The sequence below is a fragment of the Misgurnus anguillicaudatus genome, chromosome 8 (genome assembly GCF_027580225.2).
Source record: "Misgurnus anguillicaudatus chromosome 8, ASM2758022v2, whole genome shotgun sequence".
NCBI lineage: Eukaryota > Metazoa > Chordata > Actinopteri > Cypriniformes > Cobitidae > Misgurnus > Misgurnus anguillicaudatus.
In genome coordinates this window covers 21,171,881-21,193,651 of record NC_073344.2, presented here as the reverse complement: position 1 = coordinate 21,193,651, position 21,771 = coordinate 21,171,881, and the positions used below count along the sequence as shown (strand labels likewise).

General features: G+C 37.1%; 1 protein-coding gene across 3 annotated transcripts in view; it reads left to right on the top strand.

Annotated features, from left to right (window-relative positions):
• The window catches only part of mtss1 (MTSS I-BAR domain containing 1), an 80,328-nt gene that overhangs the window by 2,034 nt on the left and 56,523 nt on the right, over window positions 1-21,771 (top strand). For all 3 annotated transcript variants that reach the window (XM_073870457.1, XM_073870458.1, XM_073870456.1), the window contains exon 2: window positions 16,473-16,534. In XM_073870457.1, the coding sequence (XP_073726558.1) occupies window positions 16,473-16,534 (62 nt within the window). The remainder of the gene's footprint in view (window positions 1-16,472; window positions 16,535-21,771) is intronic.

Genomic DNA, 21,771 nt, shown 5'->3' with positions numbered 1-21,771 from the left:
GTTGAATCTGTTTACAACGAAATGGCTGCCGCTGTAGAATTCAAATGTGTGGATTCTGACAATGAGTTTGTTCTAAAAGATATCGACAGAGCATTGATTTTAAAAGAAACGCGATCAAGGCATTTGTTGATCGGAAAGATGTTTTTGCCGTCCTTCCTACGGCATTCGGCAAACGTTTCATTCATCAGCTAGCTCCGATGGTCGTTATGAAGAAGGGACATGAAAATCCTATTGTCATTGTTTTTTCTCCTTTGGTCGCACTTATGGAGGACCAAGTTAAAGAAGCAACTGAAATGGGTATCACTGCGATGCAACTCGGTGTGCACGACGAGATGGATATTTTTATCAGTCGTTGCCAGCTTCTTTTCGGAAGCCCGGATGCGTGGCTGCTGAATAAGTGGAGGGACATGCTAGGCTCCGATATTTTTCAAGCCAACGTAATGGGTATCGTCGTGGATGAAGTTCACCTAACGTACAAATGGTAAGAGATAGTCTGACTGTATGACTTATGATATAAATGAAATGTTGTAAACATAGTAGGTGTTGATGTACGTTCGCTAACTCAGACTTAGGATAAACACAATGTGTCATTGTAGCGAAATATTAATAACTAGCAGTTTGGTCAGGCTGCAAAAGACGCCATTTCAACATACGTTACTCCGTTGCTCTGATTGGTCGTAGGTCTATCCAATTGAGTGCAGAGGCATTTTTCGGTTGAGACACGCCCCATAATCATAGCCCAATGGAGCGGTATCAGACTCAAATTCTGACTAGAATTGAGTATGACAACGTCAGGCTAGGTCCCAATGATAAAACCTTGGAATTTCAGAAATAATCTATGGTGTTTTTTTGAGTGTCTTGTACATATGAAAGTATAAGAATATAATAGTCATTTGTAATTGGTGTAGATGTCATTATACTATTAAATTACCTCTGTTACATAACTTTTTTTATAAGAGCACTAGTCAAGGCATAGTTCACAAAATCAATCAGACCACCTACAATGTGGCATCATTTTTATCAGCTCAGTTTCATCTGTCAGCAGTCAGGACTTGTTAACTGTCTCAGCCCATATGCTATAACGTTATGTCTTTATCTCTATCCAGCAGTAACGCTTGACACTGAAATATTGTCCATATCGCTCACAAAAAGGAAGTTGCTATTTTGGTGCTCTGTCTAAAGAAGTGAGCACGAACGTATGAGTATTTCATACGGTTTTTTTTTGCTTTACATTTAAGAAATAATTGACGATGGGCCGCTGAATTTTTCAATAATAATGCACACCCAAGGTGGTAATTTTCAAATAATTCAAAGGACTGGAGTCAATTATTACGCTTATACCACGGTTACCACAAACATTGCTCTGGTGATTATTTTAAAACATTTAGGTGTGCGTTTTACAGAAAAATAATCAACACAAGTGCAGATATTGCATTTGTGTATAATGTGGGGTGAATTCAGGAATTCAGTTTTTGACAGTCCTCTCAATGTCAAAATGTGTTAATTCATGTTTTAAATACCACACTAATTAATTCATGATATTTATTGGCATTCATACAATTTCAAATTTAACATTGTAAGTATGTTATAGGTCATAGGCTAATAATTAGCTTATTCACATTACATTTGGCATATTATAATACTCAAACTATTAGGCAAAGCAGCAATTTAAGTGAATTGGTTTTGTTTGCGCTCATTTGAAGTAGTATACTCTAGAAAAGATATTTGCAGCTAATTAAAGGACTAGCAGTTTATTGTCAAGGTCTTGGCTATTCATTTGTATGCATGCTGTTAATGTGGAAATAGGTCGCTTGAGTCGCAGGAAGGGGGAAGTGTGCAGGATATCCCCATGATTGTGTGTTTGAGCTTGTGAATACATTTGCGTGCATGTAAAGTTATGATTCACCGAAAACCAGCTGCAGGGCATAGGCTAAGTTTTGGCTTATTAATACTCAATAAACAGCTCTGACCTTAATGTGCAGTGAAGTGCAGGTGCACAGAAAATTCTTCTTTTTCTCAATGCGTACAATGTAATTGTTTTCCATAACTTTCCTTACTTTGTGAAGTCAAGATATTTACAACAATTTACAAAATGCTCTGTTACAATGAAGTATAAGCATTCATCAATTTAGTCCATTTAACTGTTCAGATCTTATTTGCACATTTTCTTTTACTGATATAGATTGCTTTGTGATCTCATTGTTTCACTATTCAAAATCTAAATCAAACATTGATAAGTTAGCAAATAGCTAAACAAGCAAGGTAAATACATGCCATTCCACTTATCCATACTTACAATACATGTTCATTTTCAAGCTGTTCGGTTATTTGGATGCGCTGCATGTTTCCTGACCTATTACTTTACAAACAGCATTCAGCATGCACAGAGTATCTCACCAGCTGCTTGCTCATGTAAAATGTCACTTACATGGACAGACAGCACTCAAGCGTAGGCTGTGTAGTCCAAAAGTGCAAAGATATAATGGCATAGACAAAATGTCATAGGTTCATCTTCCAAGAATTTGATGCTGTTCTCGTACAGAAGTTTATTGATACTTTTTTGGAGTAAAAAAGTGGCCTTTTTAGATTAGATACTGTGTGATGGTGATAAACGTTAGATTGGTTAACATTATGGATTTTTTGGTGCTTAGCTTGACAGTTTATGGATTTAAGCAAGTGTTGCTTACAAAGGAATGCACATTACTTTATCTTTCCGTTCACACCGTTGAAAAATTGAGAATTGTTTTTTCCCGTCATTAAATCCAAACCAGTTTGTGATTTTGCCTTTTAGTGATGCATTACAGCTCTTCATCAGAATAAGCCTTCCTGATGCGGAAACTATTTTCTTACTATCTTAAGCCAAACACGTCAATCACACCATTAAAGTAACAGTTTACCCACCCAAAAGTAAAATGGTTGAAGTTAAAAGATTTGATGTGAACAAACAACATTGTTTTTTCAACCGCATGCAACGTGTCAAAAACAATTTGCATGTTCATGAGAAATCTTTTACGTTTACAGGTGAATGATTTAATGAAGTGTGATGTGTAAATAAGTAGCTTTTTATGACCTTGAAAGCTTTCCTGTAGTTGATAATTTTATTACTTGAAACTAAACTTTGAGCATCAAAATAGCATATGTTTACGTTTTTTTGTAATGATAATTTCTTTATGCCCTAAAATAGCTTGACTCTTCACCCTTGCCTCATTTAATACGCAAAACCATTCATGCAAATTTGTCCACGCCTCCACTCAGTTGCACTATAGCTTAGACATAATGTACATAGATGCTGCATTCGGCAGTTCCTGACATGTAGCTGCTATGGCCGGTTTCACAATGCATAAGTAAGTTGTGCGTTTGGCAGCACTTAAATTTTTTGGCATTGATGTGGACAGGTTAAAGCATTCACACTGCACATTTGAGCTTTGCGTGGTTGCATCGCAGGGATGGGTGATAATTTGCATGTGATTGTCATTGCGCATCTCGTCAGTGAAGCCGGTTCCATGATTAGAAGTAAATCGCCATCAGCTGCTTTCAGATGGAGCGGCATTTACTACACAAAGCAGTTCACTGACACTTGGGGCAATTTCGTATTTATTATCGTGGTTGTATCGCTTGCGATATGTATGCGATATGGCCCAGCTTGTCAGTGAACTACGGCTTTGTGTAGTAAATGCCGCTCCATCTGAAAGCAGCTGATGGCGATTTACTTCTAATCAAGGAACCGGCTTTACTGACGAGATGAGCATGATAGCGCATGATATTGTATGCAAATTATTGCCCATCCCTACATCGCAGTGCGTGCTTGCGTCGACCTGATCAGTTGTAATGACGTGATTGGTTATAGGTTTCTGACATAGACATCTTTGGACAACTGCAAATTTATGGATAAAATACTCTGCAATGGTGTTGAATTTCCACATTGTTTGTTTTAAAGCATATTAAAACAACACATAGACATATAAACTTGATTTTCACCATAGTGGGATTTGAAATGTAGGTGAACTATTCTATTAATAACAAATGTGAATCTAATGAACTTGGCTCTGTACAATGCAACTTTTGCACTGTATGTTTGTAGATATCATTGAAAGGCATAACAAAATGTAATCAACAGAATATCATCCCCACCTGCGAAAATACTGCGAAAGATTAGTTCCAATCATAATACACAGACCTGGGTGGAGAAATGTTCCTTTGTAGGGTTCACAAGGTCCCAAACTAGACAGTGAATGAGAGGCCAAAAGGTAACCTGAGAGTTTGTTTTCAATACATATTTTAGGGTGCTGATCTGGGATCAGATTACCCTATTGTCTACTGAAGGTAGGGACTTGAGGATGTCCTCTTTTGACTTTGACCAACAACATCAAAGCAACACCCTGGCAAGCAACTATACTCTAAACACCAGTTCTTGTGATGCCAAAATTTCAGTGGCAAAAAACTTTTTCTGTAGAAAAATATCTAATAAATCACCATATATTGATTTAATTTTGTATATAAAAAACTTAACCACTCAACCATCTGCTTCCACTCTTGCTGGACCCTGACCATCAAAAGGGGTTCACCCTTTTTCGTCAATTTCAACCGGACTGTTCGAGATGAGTTGAAATGTATTGGCAAAGCTAATGATTTCCGTCCTCCCCGTTTAGGATGAGGACAGTTTACAACCGAGGAGCTGCCTGCCTTTGCACATTCCTGCTTCCCGACGTTCCCCTTCCCCCTCTCCGACATCCCACGATCTGTCTGTAATATGTAAATACTAAAGCAGCCATGCACAGGCCTGTTTGTGAATCACCTCTTAAACTGTAAAGTGCTTAGAGGACACCCGTGCATCCCGGGACACGTGTGTGTGTGTGTGTGTGTGTGTGTGTGTGTGTGTGTTTGCGCACCCACGCACCACACATACGCCCTTTCTGCCAGCTCATGTGGACACACCCTCATATGCATACACAGGTGCCCATTTGAGGCATTCAAAGCTTTGCTAATGAGAGGCGTTAGGTAGTGTACAGTTCTTTGTGAATGTAGTTGGAAAGACTGTGGGCTGTGTTTGAAAGTATTTGCTAGCATACTGCACTACAATGCCGAGGATGTGTTGAGATCGGAAATGATGAGCATTCCAATTCTGTTTTATTAACTTCTATCTAGGTCACATTGCGATAATATTGTGATTCTTTTGGGTTTCGTGCATGGTTATTAAATGTTAATTTTTCAAGTTTATTGGACGTCTTTGTGCAATTTTCTTCGTAGCCTTGCAGTTGCTTTGCAATGAATTATTGTTTCATGCTTTGCTTTTCGCGGTATGTGGATCAGATCAGCACATGTTAGGATCCCGGATTTCACACAAATCGGCATACTACCCACTTCCCTTGGGCCCTTGTTAGCTGCTATGAAAGAAATGTGAACCAAAGAAAGATGAAACATGTATTATTAATGATAGAAAACATTTGTGAAAGATGCCATTTCTTTATATTTGTAATTTAGCCCTAATCCTGATTGAAACCTCTGCCTGCAAATGCTGTGCATGTATCTGTTTTGTTATTTGATACAGTGGACCGACAGGTTTTGTCTTTGCTTTGTCACCAGCTCTTTGCCACGGTAGCATGGGAAGATGAGAGGACAGAAACTGATAATATGTTTCTTTCATGCGGTTGAAAACAAAACTCATGGGGTCACTTCACAGAAGACATAAAAAGAGCTGAGAGTATGAAAGAAAGAAAGTTTGTGGAAGATATTTGGATGGCAGGTTCATGTGGGTGGATCATCCTTTCAAATGACGTTCTCAGGAAAGCCCTAGAGGTGTGTGTACAAATCATGGTCACTCGTTTCCTAAAAGATAAAGCATGTTGTTATAACCTAGAGGGAAGGGTTTATTGGGGGGAGCTGGCCAGTATGGCAATTAGGGCTGCAACGATTCGTCGACGTTGTCAACAAAAATCGATAATAGAAATAGTCGACAATGAATATCATTGTCGACGTTGTCGCCAGATATGTTTTTTTTCGACCGAGTGAGGCATCTCTCTTCATTACAATCTATGCCGAGAGTCGCACATGCGCATTGGCTTCTCTGCTCAGCGATAACACACAGAAATGGCAGCGTCCAACGTAGCAGCTGCGCGTACCAAAACATCTGAGGTTTGGGAGAATTTTAGCCTGGATACGGCAAATAAAAAGATTACCTGCATGGTTTTCAGAGCAGTCTTTGCATTTCACGGCAGCACCTCGGTCATGCACGGATGAATTGAGAAGCAGCAAGTAAAAGGCGCTGTCTAGATGAGTCGGAGCTTTTCATAAAAATAAGAACATTAAGCTCTCGTCTAGCGAATCCAATGCTCTAAATGGTCATTAAACATCTAAAATTATCTTTATCTGCACGTTTCCTGAGAAGTGTACCATCCCAAATCCATATAAAGCAAAGATGCGTCTTCTTTCACTTTTTAGTTTCGTTTTTAAAGCATTCAGAAATAATAGAAAATAGACTGCAGGACTTGCTTGATGTTAAAATAATTATTAAGAGAGATAAAGTTCGGGACCTGATTGATGTTAAAAGAGTTATTAAGAGTGACAAGGCTCAAAAGCGATGTCTGACGCAGACGTCTGACGCGCATGCACACAAACATGCGAGTGCGCGACCCAGATATATATAGACATCTTACACAAAATTACAGTTTTAAAAATATCTGTTTTGACAAGAATTCACGCAGGTATGACCTATAATCTGTTATATCTGAAGTGAATGTTTGGTTAACTGTTAAGGAAAAGTATCTGTTGTGTCATTATATTAAACCCTTGCATTAGCCTACAGGATCTTAACCCTATAACTGTCACTGTCCCACAGGTGGGACGTTTGGCATTACATATTTAAAACAATAATTACATAGTCTAAACCTACACCAATCTTGACAAACTATATACCGTTGGAAAGCTCTAAGAATGTAGTTTTAATATATCAACACCATTTTGAAAAAAAAAAGTATGTAGTAAGAGTCATTTTCTAAAATGTCGCAGACCAACAGTTGGGCCCAAAATGTTATTACATATTTATTTGTAAATATCCCATTAACCTGAAATAACCTCGACAAACTATATATTGTTGGAAAGCTCAGGGAATGTAGTTTTCATATTTCAAGGCCATTTGATGATAGAATTTGTATAGGGACAGTTATTTTGTTAAATGTCACTCACCCCATAGGAATACATATAAATTATTATAAATTTATAACACTAATACCCTATAAACTTGAAATAATCTTGACAAACTATATATTGTTGGAAAGCTCTAGGAATGTAGTTTTCATATTTCAAGGCCATTTGATGATGGAAATTTAGTAGGGACAGTCATTTTGTTATTTGTCACTGACCCTGTAGGAGTCCATATGAACTCGTATATATTCATAATTCTAATATTCTTCAAAATGAATATATGAATCTTCAAAAATCTTGACAAACTATATATCGTTGGAAAGCTCTAAGAATGTAGTTTTCATATTTCAAAACCTTTTTGCATTAAACACAATGCAGAGACAGTAATTTATCAACTTTTGACAAGATATTGCAACTAACCGTTGACACCTAGTGGCCTTGGTTGGTAAAACCACTAAAAGTGTGACAGAAACTTCATTTTTTGTTATTTTCACCTAAAATTTGGTTCAGAACTAGTTGAGACTTGTGTCTTTATTGGTGTGGTGTTTTGAGAGTAAAACATTTTAATTTTTATATACATTTGATTAGAGAGTATATACTTTATTGCATTATTTTTATTATTGAAAATAAATTTAAACGGGTATAACTTTTTTGCCATTTAATATTTACAACTTCAAACACCTCAGTGTAAAACTATAAATTGTCTTCTTAAAAAAGAGACCAAGATTTTGCTTCTAAACCAAAGAATGCCAGAGTTATAGTCATTTTAACGTGCAGATCACCTTTTCACCCCCCTCACTCAAAAGGGGCAGTGACAGTTATAGGGTTAAAGCGGTCTGTCTCAATGTCAAAATTAAACAATAAAAGAAAAACATATATTGATATTGTTTTTGCTCTGCGTAAACAGGTGTAGTTATGTCATGCTTTATCAGATTCCAACAATTGTTCCAATGGTTTTGAAGTTTTTTAATAAAAAATGTTAAAATAATTTGCTCATCCCAACTCAATTTGCCAGCACAGGTCACAAATGATGCAGCAGCAAACAGAAATGGGGAAAGAACAAGGTCTTCTAAAGGGAAAATCATGTATAAAACTATGGCTGATGGTTCTGTTGAAAATGTAAACAGGCTGTTGTAGACATACATTTTCATATAGCATATATATTGACCAAATCCATGCTGATTAGAGCATTAAAAACTTGAAAAGTGTTACATTTAGGTAAATTTAGAACAGATAAAAATAATTTATTGACAGCCCTAATAAATATATATTAAAATAGCTGAAATACATAACTTCGTTTTGGTAAAATCATAGTAGCTGCAATTATTAAAAATGTAAAACTTGTTTTCATTAAATGTAAAAAACGTTCATTGAACTACCCCCTTCTTTCTTGTTTACTATCATTTCCCACAGAATTAAAGCAATCTCATGCTACATTTTAGAAAAAAATAATTATTATTTGATTAGTCGACTAATCGTTTCAATAGTCGGTGACTAGTCGACTATTAAAATAGTCGTTAGTTGCAGCCCTAATGGCAATGCAAACTGGGATCCAGCCTCCATTTAGCTGACTACTAAACCACTTAGCATTCCTGTAAAATGCTTAAAAGGACACTTATTGTACCTGCTGTGTTGATTGTATCTTTAAAGGGTTTACATCATTCGAATCACACGAATCTCAGCTTTCCAAAGATATTTGACATGTCTAGCTTTATGTTTTTGAGTTGTTGTATGTCATGAAGTTTACTGTCAAAAAGTGCAATGTTCTGCCCACGGTACATTGGAACTTTAAGGGATTAACAGGCTTTGCTGGAGATTGAAAATAAAGACTCGGAAAATAAAGAAATTGTTAAAGGGGACATATCACGAAAATCAGACTTTTTCCATGTTTAAGTGCTAAAATTGGGTCCCCAGTGCTTCTGTCAACGTACAAAATGTGAAAAAGAACAACCCAGTAACTTAGTTTGTTAACCATTCTCAGCAAGTATGTGAAAAAATAAGTCATTGAAATTTGGCTCCCCTTGTGATGTCAGAAGGGGATAATATCGCCCCTTGATCTGCACTATCCAACCACGGCACTCCATTTAGTGCATATATCAACTCTTATGCATTTAAAAAGACACCGTCCAAAATGCACATTTTCGCTCTGTAGCAATTTTAACATGCTATAATATAGGGGTGCACGATATATCGGTCGACATATCGTTATCGTCCGATAACTGCTTATTTTTTATATTATCGGTTATCGGTCTGATAGGAAAATTAGGCCGATAAATGAAAGCCGATAAATTATGGATTATTTTAGTTTGTTGAACCACTTCACTTGCTCATTGCTGGCCATGTGGAGTTTTGATTGGTGCTTTCTGTGACATAGCACGAAGATGACACATGTTGCGGGCTTAAGAAGAGTATGCTAGTCTAGCGCAAAAACAAGATGTCCGCGGTCTGGGAGTTTTTCATTGTGAAATTAATATGAATATTTATCGGCCTATATATATATCGGTTATCGGCCCCCAAATATAAAAAGTTATCGGTTATCGTATCTGCCAAAATTTCTATATCGGTGCATTCCTACTATAATAAATAATCTATATGGTATTTTGAGCTAGAACTTCACATACGTACTCTGGGGACACCAAAGATTTATTTGACACCTTAAAGTCTTGTGAAAAGTCCCCTTTAATATTAATTGCGTGTTGGAGATAGATTAATTTACAATCCTTGAACTTAAACTAATGTTACGCTGCAAAGTTTTTAAATTAAAATCATAATTGCTGGAGTACTTATTTTTGTCTATATATTAAACATTGTTGTAAATATGACCACACTTTGAACATTGAGAGATCAGCATAATGACCATTTTAATAATGTACAAAAACATTGCACTAGATTTTAAACCATTTTAGTGTCTTAACATTTTATAACCAGGATTTACGAGGACCTCAGATGCAAAACCATGTCATGTCAGTGAGCTTTTTTTATCAGACTCTTAATGAGCAAATGAAGAAGAGTGAGGAGAGAAACGATTGGGTCTGATTGATGAATGAATACATGTTGGTTTTACACTGTGTGTGAGCAAGTTTGACTGATATAGCAGCATAACAACAACCCAGCATTAGGTCATTTTTAACCCAGGGGTGTGTTCTGTGTTTTAATGTTTTATCATAATTGGGGATGCAAATTTTCATCAGACAAAGCTATTTGCCCAAAAATAGCAAAAAAACTTTGTCGGCATAAGTGAAAAGACTGTAAATGTAACAGAAGGATAACATTTATGATTATGCGATGATTGCGATCAAATAGCAACCAGTAAGAGGTGCGCATGCTTTACAAATGCAGCTAATTGTGGAAGCATTTTAAAGTTTCTTAGAGGTGCTCTTTTGGCCGAATAGTTTCAGTTGTCAGACATTCAGTACATCCCTAAAATCTTTACTGGTTTAGTATTCACTAACCTTTTAGTATCAACTCAATTTGTTTACCCATAGTGTTCCCTCATTCTTTACAAACTAGAAAGTTTGTAACAAAGGAATAAAAACTAATACATTTATTTCAGATTGACCAGTCAGTATTTTATGAGGCTGAATCTGTTCTTTGTAAACAAGATTAGCTGCTACAGATTAGCAGTTATTGCAGCATTAGCTTGATTTGGATTAACTGTTTTAAATAAACAATAGTAAGCTATGTTTTTAAAGCAATAATGGTCAGCAATTAAGAATGCAATCTCTAGTGGTTGACAGCATTTGCTGATGATATGATGTCTCATACTGTTCTTCCATAGTTACCGTATTATTGTTCATCGTGTGTTTGGTCACTTCATTGTCATATGATAAAATCATTAGATAAATGCCTACAAGTACTTCTTCTTTATTTAGTAGTTAGTTTATTTTATAATAAAAGCCCTTACAGTATCGCTCACTTTCTTGTGAATCTTGTGACGTGCTTCCAAATGTTGTTTGACATTTTTAACAGATTTCATTACATTCTGAATTTGACTTATTTGAATATCAATACAAGACACAGAATGGCAATGAGAGGAAGTAGGTGTTTGTTTTATATGTTTCATACAGCTGTGATTTGTCGCATGTGTTGTCTTCAGTCACAAGCTAATTATTCGTTTAATCTGCTATAGGTGTTAATGTTTTTCTTATCACGTCAGGAGGTGTTATACTTCCAGTAGCCATATTTATATAAAAACATACTGTACTATGTTATAAACCTTAATTTGGGGTATAATGAAAGGGAAGCATAATTTAAAGGACCAGTATGTAGATTTTTAGCAGCGAGACTCACCCCTCCCTTTTGAAATGCATAGTGAAGCTACGGTAGTCGCCACAGAACAAACACGTCATTGTCTGAGACAACAAAGTGATAATATGTCTGTATAACAGTTTGTTCGTTTAGGGCTACTGTAGAAACATTGCGATATGAGGGCTGTAACGATAAATTGCGTGGCCCATTAAGAAGACCTGTCTGAAATCGATTTTAAATGGCAAGGCTCCGATTCTGTGTTTCATGCGCAACTGGTGAGTGAACTATGGCGTTTTGGTCAGTAAGAAGTCCTTATCAATCTAAAATCATTGAGTCTGAGTCATTTATAACATGCATTTAAAAAAGCAACACTCGTTCAACAAAATCATTCAAAATATTCTTTATTATCATGGAAATACCCGAAATAATTTGAAAAACAGCGAAATAAATATTCTTATAGACATTTTCTGGAAAAGTGTTGGTAATTGTAGTTCTTCTATGGAACAATTGGAGTCTCTGGCTTTGGGATGTACCAGGATTTCACCGTAATTCATTAAAATTCATTCTTTGACAAAACACGCATTTGCACGCGGTTATTAATCGTTACAGCCCTAGATATAAATTGGTAACCATTTAAGTGGACTCGTGGCCACAGTGTATGTTGATAAAAATGGATCATTCTACGTAGGCCTGTCACGATAACAAATTTTGCTAGACGATAAATTGCCTCGGAATTTATCGCGATAGACGATAACATTGATGCTCCGGGACCATTATAATAATGCAGATACACCTTTTTAAAGATCTATAAACTTTTATTTCTAAACAATAAGTAATACTGGAACTGGAAGACATTTTAAATATCCACAAGAAATGAACAAAATAACAGGATGATTGCGTTTTAGGTGCATATGCACGTTTGTCGTGTTGCCACTTTTAAGTGCTACGTTTTTACCACAAATGCGACATAACGGCTCGTTCAGGTTTAGTGGTTCACCTCGGTAATTAGGATTAAATCCAAAGTACTCCCACACTGCAGCTGTAGCGTTTGGTTTTGAAACTTGGCTGTTTACACTTGGTATTAAGATGTGTTTTTGATCAGATCACAAATGGACGAGAGAGAGATCACGTTTACACCTGGTATTTAAATCCGTCTCTTTTGTCCACTTTGACCACTTCTGTCCTGAATACTGTCAGGGGGTGGTCTGTCGAGACGGTGGGCGAGTCTCTCCGCTGTCATTCAAACGCGAACGGGAGTAATTATGAGTTTATATGGACGCAAACTAATATTATGTCCACTGCTTGTTTAGCAAGTAAACATGCTGCACAGTATTTTCTACATGTATATGTTAGAGCTTTCTCTGAATTTTTAGCGCAGTTGATGAAATAAGATCGCGCAACTTTCACACGCTTGCAAAATGAAACTGCGGAGATCACCCGCTTTAGTTTATCAATGAAAGGCTAAAAATAGCACTGTTCACCTTGTGTCAGAAAAGTCAGAAAAGACGTAAAACATTGTGATCCGATCGATGAAAACGCATGTTAATGACAAGTGTAAACAGCCTCTAGTAAATCCATCTTTTTCTCCAACTCTCGTCTCAACTAGTGTTTTCTCCTGCTACACTCCTCACGCGGCGCTCATCCTCCTCAGTACGCCTACTGTGATAGGCTACGCCAGGAGTCCCCCCTCCCCACACAGATCATGCGACTGACAAATGACTGACGAGGGTTCACTCCTTGTTACTCGTTGCACGGAGCGGTCATCCAGTCTCTTTGGTAGAGAGAGAGAGAGACAAGGAAAACAAACAAGCATGCAAATGTGAATTATTGCGGGCGAAAAAAATGATCGAGCTAATTTTATTTACCGTGCGATTAATCGATTTATCGTTTATCGCGACAGGCCTAATTCTACGGTAATAAAAACAATACAGTTAATTTTGTAAGGTCTTTACCTTACAACTGATATATAGTTATGTATATTATATTGCATCTCTGTCAAACGGATCCTTCTAAAGGGCTCGTTATAGTCGTGTGTAGGTCCTACGGCGTAGCAGCGACGGCGTAGGTTCCACGTCGGTTTTCATTTATACTTTTGCGTCGTCGTCCGCGTCGACATGCAAACACGCGCGACGCTGGTAGGCAGTATCCACGTGTGTAACCACAGTAGCAGCACAAACCTGAAAGAAGAAGAAGCTTAGCAAGTTAACCCACAAACGAAGAAGAAACAGCAACTTGTTGTGTATAATTTGAGAAGACCAGCAATGATGGAAGTAAATAAACAGTGACTTTTGATGCAGTTTGAGTTAAATCACTCCTCAACTTGGCTCATCTTTGTTTTCACCGTCACAATCGGAAATACCTATGACGCAGTTTTTTTACCTCACGGGAGGGGTTCTGGTGGACCAATCACAGCGCTTGCGGTCCGCATAGATCTGACGCGCTGTAAAATTTTTTGTGAGGTGCGCGTCAGGCTATGCACAGGCTACGGATAGCCTACGCCGTAGAACCTACGCACGACTATAAATCGCCCTTAAAAGCTACAAAATGTAAATGTAAAATCTAAAAGCTTGAAATGAATATGATGTTAAAGTTTTTAAAAATGTATGCAAAATAAAGATTTAATATGTGAATGAATATGCGAAAGTGTGTTTCTGTAGGCTTATTAAGAGTCTTAAAAATTTTCAGGATGGGTCAACAGATGGCTGCCCCATATGTAGGTAGTTTGACAAGTAACCTTTTTATAAGCCTCAAGACTCTATTTAGATTCTGGGAGCGTTTTTCCACTGACAAGGGCCGGAAAAAGCAACACACCGCAACTGACTTCAGGTCAGGCTGGGATCAGTGATGAGAAAAAGTCTTCTTAGAAAAAACAAATCTAAAAGACGTTGCGATTTATGCAAATAGTCTGTAGTGCTTTAAGACGTCAACTCACTGAGTGAGAACAGACTATGGTTAAGGTTTACAAGTTGTTTAAACAATACCTTTTATACTTCGTTTCTTTTCTAGCTATGAAGTCCACCTAGCAGTTACCTTGATTTTCAGTTGTTGCGTAACCAGTTATTCAGCAAAGTTGTTGAATCTGCCAACCTGTTTAAGGTGAACGATTCATCACCATTTGTCAGCTACACTCTTAAAGTTTTCACCTTGTGACAGCGTTTGTGTCAAAATGTTTATAGCGTAAACATAGTGTACGCTAACCTTCTGTCATGTGGTTTGTTTTAAAATTAGCATTTGTTTTGCAGTTCAAACACCGGGATTTGAAAGTATGCGAAAGAACTATATAGGATAGGGTTTTTAAAGTGTTGGGCGCGCCTCCCCTGGGGGCGTCAGAGCATGGAGGGGAGGCGTGCAAAGTGGTGAAAAATACGTAATGCATGTGTATATGGGTGATTCTCACGAAAACTTGGTTTTAAAAATGTCAAGCATGAAAATGTAAAAATTCCTTAAATTTACTTTTTTTCCCACCAGACATTGAAAAACAAGTCTGGAGTAAATGGGAACATTAATTTAAAAACTTTTACTTATCATTTAACACTTTTTGTAACATAATTAAAAAAATTAGTCCTAAAAAATCTCATTACCGCAACAGTCAGAAAACATCAACACTGACATATTTTCAAAATGACATGACAAACCTGAAAGAACATAATTTGGAGATTCTGCACATGCATTTAAAATCAAAGTATTATGCTTCTATTAATTAAATTAACATTTAATAAGCATCTGTTGCGGTAATGATAATCAAAATGTAGTGTAATCATTCTGACAAGACAATATTTCAAATTAACTGTAAAAGAATGATCTTACCTGGTAGCCATCTTGAAGTAACTGGTCCATGTGCTTGGTCACTCAAAATCAAACTTTATTAAAATTCTGTATGTGTGCTTAAGCTGTTCTCAAAAAGTGTTGCGGAGGATGAGAACATCAGGCATGGACACATCATTTTCCTAATTTTTCTTCATTATTATTATACATGAATATTCAGTAAATATTTTTTCTGTCATCTAAAGTAGTCTAGCAAAACATCCATTTATTTTTTTTCTTAATATTTTTGTGTTAATTTGATTAAATTACAACATAACGCATGTTCAAACACAGCCGGACACATTGCGGTAATGAGAATTTCAGCAGAAAATGAGATAACATTTACAATTATAAATTCTTATGTTGAAATCACTTTTTGCAAGGTAGAACACAGTATTGTGTTAATTCTGATGCTTTTTAATGTTACTATATTACACATTTTAAAGCTAAAATCATTAGTGCCGTGGTGTTTCAATGGTTTCGTGAGAATCACCCGTATATACACATTTTAACAACGGTGTGAACAAATGCATAATCCTCTTTTAATTGTAGATACAATGATGCTTGTTTAATTAATAATAGCCATTTAAATTTCAGCTTTCTCATGTAATTATTCTGACTCTGATTAAGAGTTATTGCAATTTTAAATAACGATTTTTCTGCTCTTTTAATATGTATTGTAAACAGTATAAGTTTGTTTTATTATTTTCTATATTAGATGTCTTTACTTTTCACATATTAGGGGGAAGGCACCATTGTGTAGATTGTGTAGAAAGGAAGGCCTGCTGTCGTAAATTTTGAAAACCCTTGATATAGGAAACCAAAATATCAAAGTGTTTGGGCTCTTTGATGTAGGTTGGTGAACATTGGACTGTGCATGCTTAACTTCCGTGTTTGACACAAGGCTGCTCTTCAGTTTCCGGTATGGGAGATTTAAAACGGAGTCGCTTAAGTTTACGTAGTTTAACAATATCTTAGCATTGTGGTGTAAAGTTAACTCTGGACAAGCACCAATGCAATTTATTTAAAAAAATGTATTTTGTTTTGTACATGTATACATTTCTTGACTATCAATTATTGTTTTTTTGCCAGGACAAAATATATGACTCTTGGCTATGTCCAGTGCAGTATGGATTTATGTGAATCTAGTCACAAATTACAAATTGTCTTTGAAATAGACCAGTATTGATCACGATCAGTGTCCTGTGGGTAAAGTGTAATGATTACCTTGGTTTACCCCAGTTAACCCCTCCCTTTCTTTCTCTCTGTTTGCTCTGTAGGCAAGTTATCCTGCTTGGGAGGACTTTGTCACCAAAGGGGCCAAGCTACAATCTCAGTTGAGGTAAGAACAGACCTCCATCCTCATACACAGATGGACCAATCACATTCAGCATTCATTTGAAAAGGGACTTATTAAAGTAATCCTGTTTCGAAAGCAGGAAATGTGCTTGATTATTACATTAGCCTGTCACAATTTGTCATTCGGTCCAGTATTGAGCTAATGAAGAACATTTAAGAAATTGACCTTGAAAAGAAACAACAATGGTGAAAATTAATGCTAAAGGATTTATAGAAAAGGTAGTGATGTAGAAAGGGGCAAGAGTTTAAATTTTGCACATAAAGTCTCTGATAAGTTTTGTTAGGGTTGATGTTGCGCATTCATAACAGATTTTTTTTAGTAGATTTTTTGTCTTTATTGAGAAATCAGGATTTAAATGAATAAGAAATGTAGAGCCACACATAATTGTATACGTAAGGAATAATTGTCGACGGGCCGTTGAATTATTCGAAAATAATATGGCTCGATGCGATGGCTGAATGACATGCATCCAGATGCAGTCGGACTGAATAAGGCATATACCGAGCCATACCAGACCATACTATCCAATGGAAAAGCACCATAAGGTCCATACCAAGTGCTCTAAATCAATAAAATGATGCAGAAACAAGACATACCAGAGCCATATCAAGAACAGAAAAGACCTTTCTTTCTTGTTTGTCCTTTACTTTATGGTGCATCCCCTCTCACTGACCTCTCTGTTCTCCGTCTCTGGAGTCTAAACAGACTAATGGCCCTCCCAAAGGTCCACTTTAAACATCAAACACGCTTCACTCTCACAAACCATCACTGCAGCTCCTCTGTCTAGACTGCCTAAAGCGGAGTTACCTTTGACTTTCAAGTATGTTGTTGGTGTTTTTTAAACAGTGTTGGGTAATGTTTACCCATTATTTATCACGTTTTGTCCCGTTGAACCACATCATAGTACATGCAAATATAAACTCTAGACTAACTGAATGATTGCTGCTTACATGTCAGTCAACATAAAATCAATAGGATTACAGAATAGTCTTTCACTTAGGTTTATTTGGAATGCTGTTTTTTGTACTTAAAAGAACACACTTTATTTAAAGGAATAGTACACCCATGGACACATGGACAATTTTATAATAAAGGGGACATTTCACAAAACTTTTTTAAGAAATAAATATTTGGTGTCCCCACTGTATAGATAATTTATTATAGCATGTTAAAATTGCCACTTTGTAGGTGTGAGCATAAATGGGTGTCTCCAATGCAAATGAGCTGATGAAATGCAAACACTGATCACCATAATGGTAGCCTGACGTTGTCATACTCAATTCTAGTCAGAATTTGAGTCTGATACCGCTCCATTGAGCTATAATTATGAGGCGTGTCTCAACCGAAAAATGCCTCTGCACTCAATTGGATAGACCTACGACCAATCAGCGCAACGGAGTGTATGTTGAAATTACGTCTTTGCAGCCTGACCGAACTGCTAGTTATTTCGCTACGACACTAACATTGTGATTATACTAAGTCTGAGTTAGCGAATGTACATCAACACCTACTATGCTTAACATTTCGTTTATATCACAACATGAAGTATTTACTAAGTCATAGAGTATGACTATCTCTTACCATTTGTACGTTAGGTGAACTTCATCCACGACGATACCCTACGTTGGCTTGAAAATATTGGAGCCTAGCATGTCCCTCCACTTATTAGACAACCACGATTCCGGGCTTCCGAAAAGAAGCTGGCAACGACCGCTAATTATATCCATCTCGTCGTGCACGCAGAGTTGCCTCGCCATGATAAGGTTGCCCATTTCAGTTGCGACCAACCTTTGCCGAATCCCATATGAAGGACGGCAAAAACATCAACAAATGCCCTGCTCGCGTTTCTCTGTTCCTCTTTTAAAATCAATGCTCTGTCGATATCTTTTAGAACAGACTCAATGTCAGAATCCACACATCTGAACTCTACAGCGGCAGCCATTCAACACACGCGCTCTTTGGTGACGTGGTTCATTACGTTACTGTCGTTTATCTGTCAATCATCGTATAAAGCCCGCCCTCACAATTTGATTCGTCGGCCTGTTTTGATATTCTCATAGTAGCTCCTCAACGGTGAATCCCCAGACCGATCTTCCCCGTATTTCAAATCGTGGTGGGCGGGGCTAAGATCGGCTGGCACCCAGGCTACCATAATGGTGGTTTGTTCAAAATTGAAACTCATTCAGATTAAGGGGTGGGATTATTATTATTATTATTATTATAAGATCCTAGAGCTGCAACTAACGACTATTTCTTCTGTCGACTAATCTAGCGATTATTTTTCCGATTAGTCGACTAGTCTAACGACTATTTTTTATTATTAATACAGTGTTCTTTTTTGATTAGCTATTTAATCTGTTGGATAATCCGTTTTCTACTCTCTGTCTGATCTGACAGTTATTGTTTGTTTTATTGTATTTTAAACCAACTGAATGCTATTTTCACATATTATCTGTTCTGTTGTCAGATATATAGGGGCAGTTTCCCAGACAGGGATTAGACTAGTCCTAGACTAAAATAAATATAAGAGCTGTCCAAACTGAAAACATCTTGCACTGACATATTTTAAAATACACCAGTGCCCTTAGTTTGGCCTCAAAATGCACACAAGTAATGTTTTTAGTAAGGCATGTTTGTTTAAACTAATTATATTTTTTAATTAAACTAAGGTCTAGTCCTAGCTTAAGCTAATGGAAACCACCCAGGGCCGGAGTGGGACTCATTTTCAGCCCATGGAGTTTCATGACTTAGACCGGCCCACTTTAGTTCATGACTGACTATATTAAAATAATACAGTTAAATCCTCAGTAGCATATACATAAGTGTGCAATAGTGAACTGTTTTCTGCATCCTTGCAATTCATTGTATTTTTTTAAATAGATAATTTCCAAATCAATGCAAATACAGTAAACAATTATGATTTTTGCTCTAATCTTGCAGCCCTAAGATAAGGTATTTTTATATTATTCAATTAAACATATTCAAAAGCTACTAAAAGGGAACAAATGTGTTTGTGTTTTCCCCTATATTTCTATTTAAAAAAAATGGTGGGTCTTGAGATTACCTGTTGGGTTGAAAAAGTTTAGAAACTCCTGATATACAATACACAAGCAAGATTTATCAAGTATGCAGAGGAACAGGAGGAAAAATAAAAAATCCTTATCTTAATTTTTAGTACTTGGATCATGTACATTGCCAAATACCTTTCATAAAAGAACAAATATTGAATGGACTTGTTTTACTTAAGAAAACATTATATTCATATGAAACGTTTTAAATAAACTGATGAGTTTTGCATCAAATAAGTTTTTGTTATCAGAAGACGATGAATAATATAACTATTCATAGATCATTCATTATTTGTCTCATTTTCATTTAAGTGGCCGTTCGTATCAGGTCGCGCATCTAGACGCGCGGCAAACGCCCTCAAATACAGACGCATCTGAATCTAAACTCGTGTTCACAGGCGAGCGCTTTGAAAAGCAACCCGTGCGTCTTGCGCTAACATTTTTAAAGCCGGCAAATTACGCGAGTGGGGCTGAATAAGTGCTGGCAGCAGCAACCTTCAACCCTGTGGCATGACAACTCACAATTCGGCGCAAATTAAAAAATTGCCATTACACAGAGTTACTACAGAAGGCATGCGCGGGCATAGGAGAGAGAGCTCGCGCACAAGCACATAACCTGTTTGTGTGGGAAAACACTGCTAATCTTTCATGATAAACTCGAAACAGTCGTCTTCTCTGCCAGTAACATCTGACGTTTACGTGAAAATGCAAGTACAAAACACAGCCAACTTTTAATTCTTTCATTCAGTGTCATGTATGAGAAGCGCTGTCTCTAGGGGCTTCACGCAGAGAAAGAGAGAGAGAGCGCGCGTGCACAAGAGAGGCACCACCGAGCGCGCACAACAATAAATGAAGCCGTTTTAAATGAAAATAAAAATGTAACGTTAAATGTTGCGGCCATTGTTGATTTTGTGGCGCACACAAACAAATCAATGTATGGATAACACTGCCAGGAGCAGAAGCCGCCATTACGCGAAATGAATGTAAACAGCGACGCGTCGACGCATTTTACGCATGTCGACGTATTTTCATAGTCGACGTAATCGATGACGTCGACGCGTCGTTGCAGCACTATAAGATCCCCTTTTGACAAAACAAAGGGGAGCCAAATTTTAATGACCTATTTTTTCACATGCTTGCAGAAAATGGTCTACCAAAACCAAGTAACCGGGTCACATTTTCTAGTTTGATAGAAGCACTGGGAACCCAATTATAGCACTTAAAGATATGTCCCCTTTAACTCTTTTCCCGCCAGCATTTTTTTTTTTAGTTGCCAGCCAGCCGCAGCATTTTCCATGATTTTCACAAAAGTTTAATGCCTTTAAAGAGATCAGATAAGAATAAATTATAACTAAAAAGAAAAAATAAAACGGTTCAAATTTAAGATCCAAAACACACAGTATACCCATGAAAATGCGTTACAGATACATCATCATGCGTGTTTTCTCACAAGGGATGCTTAAACCAAGGAGATTCAAAGTTATCCATGTGACGCCAGGTTTTAAATGTATCGCTTGGGTCTTTTTCTTTACATTCTAATTTTTACATAAGCTCAAAATATTAATTGTTTTCTCTTACAAATATATCTGGGATAGCATAAGGGTAAAATCATTATGGGTGAACTATTTCTTTAAGTGAATTTTAAGTTCAGTATTTAATAAAAGGAAAGTAATCTAGTTTTCCTCTGTGTCCACAGTGTTGCCAACTTGGCGACTTTGTCGCTAGATTTAGCGATTTTTCAGACCCCTTCAGCGACTTATTTTTTAAAAAGCGACTAGCGACAAATCTAGCGACTTTTTCTGGCGTTGTTTGAGACTTTTGGAGTCTTTGTGACTTGAAAGCACATATCATTCACTCTTCTCAATGAGCAGCTACTGCTGCTTCCGTGGGCTCCACCCCATCCCAAAGCATTCACAGGTGGCCTACTCCTCGCGCAGAAGAGCAAAGTCTCTCCCAGCTGCAGTCAGGGCAGGAGGAGATGTACATCTCTCCGCATGCAGACGGCATAATCGTGCATGCGGGAAGCCAGAGCTGCCTGATCCCGCGATGGCTTACGTTTATGGCGGGATGTAAATAAATGGTCTTTTAATAAAATAAATCACTGTACAAAAATAAATGTATTTGAGTAAGCTGAGCAGCAGCACATTCAGA